Source organism: Eurypyga helias, unplaced genomic scaffold, assembly GCF_000690775.1.
Source record: "Eurypyga helias isolate BGI_N326 unplaced genomic scaffold, ASM69077v1 scaffold26155, whole genome shotgun sequence".
Lineage (NCBI taxonomy): Eukaryota > Metazoa > Chordata > Aves > Eurypygiformes > Eurypygidae > Eurypyga > Eurypyga helias.
The window spans coordinates 53,180-60,301 of NW_010253826.1; the positions used below are offsets into that span (position 1 = coordinate 53,180).

The 7,122-nt window shown below is 47.3% G+C and overlaps 1 protein-coding gene across 1 annotated transcript in view; it reads left to right on the plus strand.

Annotated features, from left to right (window-relative positions):
• LOC104510527 (protein unc-13 homolog B-like) overlaps nucleotides 1-7,122 on the plus strand; it is a 63,144-nt gene that overhangs the window by 49,075 nt on the left and 6,947 nt on the right. The window contains exons 21-22 of the mRNA XM_010152804.1: nucleotides 4,713-4,793; nucleotides 5,186-5,333. Of these exons, the coding sequence (XP_010151106.1) occupies nucleotides 4,713-4,793; nucleotides 5,186-5,333 (229 nt within the window). The remainder of the gene's footprint in view (nucleotides 1-4,712; nucleotides 4,794-5,185; nucleotides 5,334-7,122) is intronic.

Consider the following 7,122-nt stretch of genomic DNA (forward strand, 5'->3'; position numbering starts at 1 on the left):
TTGTGCTTCCAGTGCTTTGTCCCTGAACACCGTTGTAGAGACACGCTTTCACGTGCGTTAAATGTGCTTTCAATTGCATCCTGCTAGCATTAGTATTGTGTTTTACTGTTCAATTAAACCCACAATAAAATTGTTAATAAAGTTTTTTCTGTTCTGTAGATACAACACTCAGTTTGGTATATCAATGTAAGATGAAAAAAGTCGAGTTCTCAGTATCGGCCGCTTCCGCTGTATCTCCATGTATAGAAGGGAGTCCCATATGTGATCCTGATAGTGAGATATCGGGCAGCAAGATGATTGTGCTAGCTATTGATGTTATGCAAATAACTGTTGCTTATGGAAAAGAGCCTGTATCTGTAAATTCCTTCTGCGTGGGCTCTCTTTACCGGCAAGCTGGCATTTAGCATGAAAGCTATGTTGATGTGTTTTGACAGTGCGTGACGTGACGAGGCATGACACGAGCATTACTAAGTGCACGCCACCTCATCATAAGCCAATGAAGCATTCATTTGCTTCATGACGGGAGTGGTATGAAAATAGTGACGCCTTACAACATTCAGCTGGCACCAGGTTGTGGCTTGACTTGTGCTACTGAACAGGTATTGTGCAAGAGGAGGCCTAAATCTGAAGCGTCACAGTGCACAAACTGTGCTGCAACGGAGACGGAGCTGAACGTCAACTCGTGTCTCGGAGCGTGATCAGGGAAATCTTCCCACAGCAAAAGGCATTCTCCTGGGGGATTAGTGCTGCTTCAAAATGTGTCCGTCTTTTCCCATGTTCTTATTTTTGTGTCTTGCACACTTATTACAGCCGTCTTTACACAACTGTCTATTTCCCTTGCCCAGCAGACACGTTTTACATCCACACGTTTATGAGCCAGGACAGCACACAATTCACTTAAGGCAGTGCTTATCAGCAATCCCAGTAAGTGATCTGGACGTGCCGGTGTGTCCTTAGATGCACACGCTTTCCTCCAGCTGCATTTTGAGGCTGTTACTTAGCAGTTAACAGGAATGTAGCATAACCCCTCAAGTGTGGTTCCCCAGGGGAACAGCTGTCACTTGTGCTGGGGGATGCTCCCGTGTGCTCCCACAGCCAGGCTGTTCTCCCCGATGACGAGGATCGCACAACCTCCGCTGCTTGCTGCACATACAGTGCTCTGTGTCAATTCCATGGGAGAAATGAAGAAATGAGAAATGTTCAGCCTGGAGAAGAGGAGGCTCCGAGGAGACCTCATTGCAGCTTTCCAGTATCTGAAGGGGACTGGGAGAGGACTTTCTACAAGAGCCTGTAGTGATAGGACAAGGGGTAACGGGTACAAATTGAAAACAGGGAGGTTTAGATTAGATATCAGGAAGAAATTCTTCCCAGAGAGGGTGGTGAGGCACTGGAACAGGTTGCCCAGAGAAGCTGTGGATGCCCCATCCCTGGAAGTGTTCAAGGCCAGGCTGGATGGGGCTTTGAGCAGCCTGACCTAGTGGAAGGGGTCCACTAGATGGTCTTTAAGGTCCCTTCCAACCCAAACCATTCTATGATTCTAAATGAGGAGAGAGGAGCTTTGTAGCCAGCCTGGGAGAGTGGGAGCTGGGCCACAGCCTCCAGATCTGACTCCCTTTTCCTGTGAGTATCCCCTTCTCCTTTCAAAAACGTCAGCAAGAACCCAGCATTTGGAGGAAGGGGAGCCACCCCTGCCTTCTACGTGCTCTCCTGCTGTCAGAGGGGGAGAGCTCTCCATTGGATCCGTTCCCCTCCCAGGTCAAAGGACAGGTTTCTGCAGACGACTGAGTTCCTGTGGCTTGCTTGCCGTTTCAGGCATAGCCAGTGACATTGACTCTTATCTTTCACTTCTTCCATATTTTCTCATTACTGGAATTTCTTAATGTATATAAGGTGCCTCTTGCCAGGAATGAGTCGGATGCTTTGCCGGTTTCCGTTGGCACTGGTCAGAGGAAGGCCATCCCTCAGCCGCGGCCTGTCTGCAGTTCCTGTAAAGCTCAGCTTTGGTAACTCTGGACCGCATTTTCAGCAATGTACGTAATCATGGAAATCGGGCAAGCCCTGGTGTGTGTTCAGCCTTTGTTTGCACACCCGCACGTGGGACTGCGGCCGCACAGGTACGAAGGGTCTGACGTGTGGCAAGAGAGCCGTGCACAAGTGAGAAAGCACTCTGCGCCTGAGTTCTGGAGAGCCTTAGTTCAGACAGGTGTTGTGAACTGATGCTGCATCCAGAAATTTCCGGAAGAGTAAAGGTGTTACAAAAGTGTAAATTGTTTGGGTCTGTGTAATCATCTTGGATGGGGTTTTTTTGTCCTTTTGTTTTTGCAGGCACACACAAGCTGACAGGAAAGACATGAGTAAATGGCTCTTCAGAGCCCCTCTTTGGTGCCTTTTGCAGTTCCACTAAAAGCCTGGGAAAATTATGGGTTGGATTTTAAGCTTTACTTGTCTTAACTAGAACAGGGGGAACAGAGCCCTAGTGAATCAGATAACTGGGCTGAAAACCGAGATTGACAGACCTGGCAAGCACAGGCTCTGGTCCTGATGACAAACCAATTTCACAGTGTATTTTAAAATGCTCAGAAAACCAACCGTGAACCTGGCACCTTGGTGCCACCTGTCTACCTTCCATCTACTGTCAACCTCGCTCTGCTCCATTTGCTTAGTAGCCAGCAGCTGGAGCAGGGAGCAGCAGCCTCTTCTCCCTTGTGCTGCCCCAGTCCAGCTCTAGCCACAGGGGCTCTTCGGAAAGTACCTGTGGAGAATAAAACAATGAGTCTGAGACCAGGAAAAGGTTTTTCTTTTCTCTGTGTGGTTGGGATTTTGTCACTTCTACTTGAAGTTGCATAGTTATTTGGTGTAAATGTTCGTGGCTTGCTCCTGGCTGGCAATCTGGGAAGCGCAGTGTGGGATGTGCAGAGGGCAGGTAGGCAGGGGAATGGCAGTCACGGGCTCCTCTGTGAGTAGGTGCAAGAATTGCCAGTCCAGTCACTGGTTATTTTTACATAATGTGTTGAAGTAAAAGGCACTGGGAAACACTCTTAGAAAGCAGTGATGTGTTGCCGTGCATCGACAGCTTGGGCGCTCGCGAGGTGACCACTCAGCAGGGCTGAATGAGCTCTTTAGGTGTTTAAGAGAAAAATGCTGACCACCTGGTTTCTGTGGCAGCGTGGGGAAATCTGGCAGGCAGACCTAGAAAGTCTGTTCAACAGACGTGAAAGTCACTCTGGCTTGGGGACACAGCTACCATGACTAAATTGGCCTCTCCCATGAACATGGCCTTGGGCTCTGGCTGATTGTTCACTTAATCTGTCAGACAGAGAAAAGAATGTTTTACCCTCTGTGTACTCAAGTGTGAAGGCACATCATCTTCAATTGAATTACTTCCAGCTCATGAAGAAAAAGGAGGAGAGCTATTGCTCCCCTAAGGACAGCTTGTCGAAACGGAAGATACTTACAACTTAGTGAGTACTGTGCCACGGTACATAGGTCCCCAGACCAGGAGCATCCCATGTTTGGGGAAGAGGCAAGTTGAGGCGCGTCTCTAGTACTGAAGAAAGAGTGGTGCAAACTTGTCTGAGGTGCTGCTGACTTGAGAGGCATCTTCTGTGCAGTCTGATGGAGCACTGTGCAAAGGTGCTGGTCTGTGGGAAGCATGGCAAATGCCCAGAACTGTGCCTGGATTGCACTGAGCCCCATCTTCGCCAGGCAGGAGAAGGATCGTGGTGGTCAGTGAATGGGAACAGCACCAGGCAAGGTGAAGAATCAGGCTGCAAGGTAGCCAGCAGGTTTATGGGCATGAAATGCACACATGAGGCCACACACTGGGCGTGCTTTACTCAAAGACAATTTAGTAGACGTGTGCCCTGGAAAGTGTCTCTTATCAGAGGTTAGAACGTGTTTAAAGTAGGGATAAGTAGCCTTTGCCTGATTTTCCTGTGTTTTTTACATGAACGCTTCAGCACCCAGGCTCAGTCAGCTGGCCAGACCCTCCAGCAGCTCCAATGGTTAGAACTGACTTCCGAAAATGTGCAGTTTTCCCCTGAGAGAAAGAACTTAGTGCAATACCAAATGATGGCACATCCTCGTAGTCAGGCAGGAGTCTAACAGGGATATGCTCCACTGCAGGAAAGGAAATCCCTTCCCAAGGGATTTGTGTCTCTTTGCTATTACACATGATGGGTCTTAATGGGAACAACTTCTTTTAGCAAAGCTATTTGCTAGAACATGTTCCTTGTTTGTTTGTTTTTCTTCCTCTACACCAACGATATGATGAATTAGTGACTTTTATGGATGGAAGAATTTAAAAAGTCCACAAACAACATATAACTACTTTGCCCAGTGTCTGGTTCTCAGAATTCCCTGATTTAGGTGGTGTTTTGAGAGCTTTGTTGTGGCTGCTCTAGTGTGACAAGCATAGTCCTGTCTGAATTTTCTGAGAGACAAACTATGATTTTAAACTGTCACTTATCTCTGTCCAGTTCCTTTCCGCATTTTTGTTTTCTGTGCCTGCAAGAAACAGAGAAAGTGGGTTTATTTTCAAGTTAAGCTGCAATAAATGACTGAGAGTCTCCATCAAGCATTCCTTGAACAGCTGAATTAATGCAGTGGCTGCGTAGCCACAGCATGAACCCAGAGAAAGTGATGACATTCGGAACTCCTTTTCCTTTAGTCTCTGTCACCATACTCATGTCAAATGTAATGGTTGTTTGCAGGATCATATGGTGAGAGAAGAAACTAGGAGTCTGACTCCAAAGCAGTGTGCTGTTTTGGATCTGGCACTGGATACGATCAAAGTAAGTGATTCCATTGCTGTCTGTGTCATTCCCTTGCTCCATCCCCAAATACTATCTGGGAGGATAGCACCTCTTCAGGAGATGGCCGGAGTCTGTCGCTGCTGTCACAGCAGTAAAGGCACCAAGTGAGTGATCCAGCCATGGTTGTGTAAACCTGAATAGGCTCAGGTGACTGGCATGTGCTGGGAGCCAGCATACTTTTATGTAAGTGCTTTGGAAGAGGAAAGGCATGACCAGTTGGTATCAGTTGGTCTGAGAGCTGGGTTTCCAGTACAGAAGCTGTTTTGTGCCTTTTTCCAGCTCTTCCCTGTCCACACACACAATAGAACAGAGATGTTGGTTGCTGGTTGCAATTCTTCCTCACTATTTTTCCTGCTTCTTTTTACTCTTAGCAATATTTCCATGCTGGTGGGAATGGTCTGAAGAAAACCTTCCTAGAGAAGAGTCCGGACCTGCAGTCACTTCGGTACGCGCTCTCTCTCTACACTCAGACCACGGACACTCTCATCAAAACCTTTGTCCAGACTCAGACAGCTCAGGGTAAGACACTTCTGTGTTGTTGGCAAAGCTGAATGGAGCTATCTGCTCTGCTCATAATTGCTCTGTCTTGTTCTGCCAGTTCGTAGGGTGCATTTGGCAGTAACATTTCTGGAAACGTGACAGTTCAGAGCTTTGGAGGCTGGGAAGGAGGGAATGAGGGTTATTTCCCACTCAACAACTACATTTTGAGAGATGTGAAACATAACGCCTTGGGTGTTTGTGGTCTTTTTTTCTGGAAGCCTCACTTAACAGTCACGTTTCATGAATTAACGTGGGTGTGTGACTTAAGTGAAATTTGGAGTTATTGTGCTGAGACTTACACAGTGGTGTGAGAGACCATTTCAGCAAGACACCACCAAAGAAACTAGTCAGTGCCTGTTTCGCGGGACAGCTGGCAGCAGCCCGAGTAGCCCTGACTAAGGCTGACTGACAGCAACGTGATGAGTCAGAGAGCTACGTGCTGCTGGTAAAGGGAAAAGTCTCTTAGGAGAGCAGCAAAAGCACTGTTTTGTCTGCAGCCAGGACAGAGTATGTGTGAGCTAGGTGATTAGGAATCACCACAACATACTAGTAACCTGCTGGGATGGGTCACTGGAGTTCTTTGGTAGCTCTCTGGGAAGGCACGGTAGTTGTGCTACTTCACTGATTTGGAAGGGGTAAACAGATAATTGTCTCTGTCTTTGATGTAAACATCTCCAGACTGTTGTACAGAATCGTTTGGTCTCTAGTTGGGCACCCTCATTGGCTGACTGTGAACCTCAGTAATCTCAGCAAGAGGGGACAGATGCTATTAGAGGTTAGGTCAAAACCCAAACTGTTGTTTTAAATTTTCAGGCTATTTAAATACAAGCCTTGGGATTGGGCTACAGAATCAGCAGCAAGTGTTATGCAGCTCTGTGGGGATGCCTTTCTGCCATCTGTCTGCTTGGGGTCCTTTTTCCTTTAATCCTTCCAAGCCCGTGAGAGCTGGCGACTGCACAGACTGTACTGTCAGCATACTGCCACACTGAGCCCAGAAATCAAGGGGAGAGCACTCCCTAGCCAACACACTTTTCCCTTGCGTGCAGATGAGGCTGCTGGATGCTGGCCTTCCCCAACCAGTGGAGAAAGTATTGAGTGTTCTTGAGCAAGACAAGCTTTGTTTTTAAAGTGAAAAGTTGAGTGTGGTTTTGAGGGACTGAATTATCCCTGCCTTTAGCAGCACGATAAATCCTTGCTTGGATTGAAATATATCTCATTAAAACACTGAAGCTAGCTGAGGAGTCGGTACCTGCGTTTGAGAGAATGGTCCTACAGCTTTCTGCAGCAGAGCAGCGATGACATCCAGTGGCCAGACAGGTCAAAGACTGCTGCATCCACAAAGGACTCCAGGAACCTGGCTCTTGCCAGGAGAACACCACAAAACATCTTTTTTTGAGTGCAGTGTATTTTCTGTCTTTGCTGTTCTATGGGAAGTGTTTCCCGTTATATATCCAGGCTATGAACTGAAGCTAGGTTTTTTACGTGGACCCTATTAGGTTGTTACGATGAGCCAGGGTATAAGGATGTGTTGGTGCTGCTGTTCCACACTCCATGCTACAGTCAGGACTGTTTAACGTTCAAGGAAGAAGGTGCTCTGTTGGAGTTGGAAAGTGGCAAATTCAAAGCTGTGTGGGGAAATAGAAAGGGGCTGAATTCAAAGCTGATCTGAGGCAGCAGCTTCATGCAATGCATGATTTGACTGTAGAACTCCACTAAGGGTGAGTGTTCAGCAGATACACATAGATAGTTGAACATAAGCCAAGAGCAG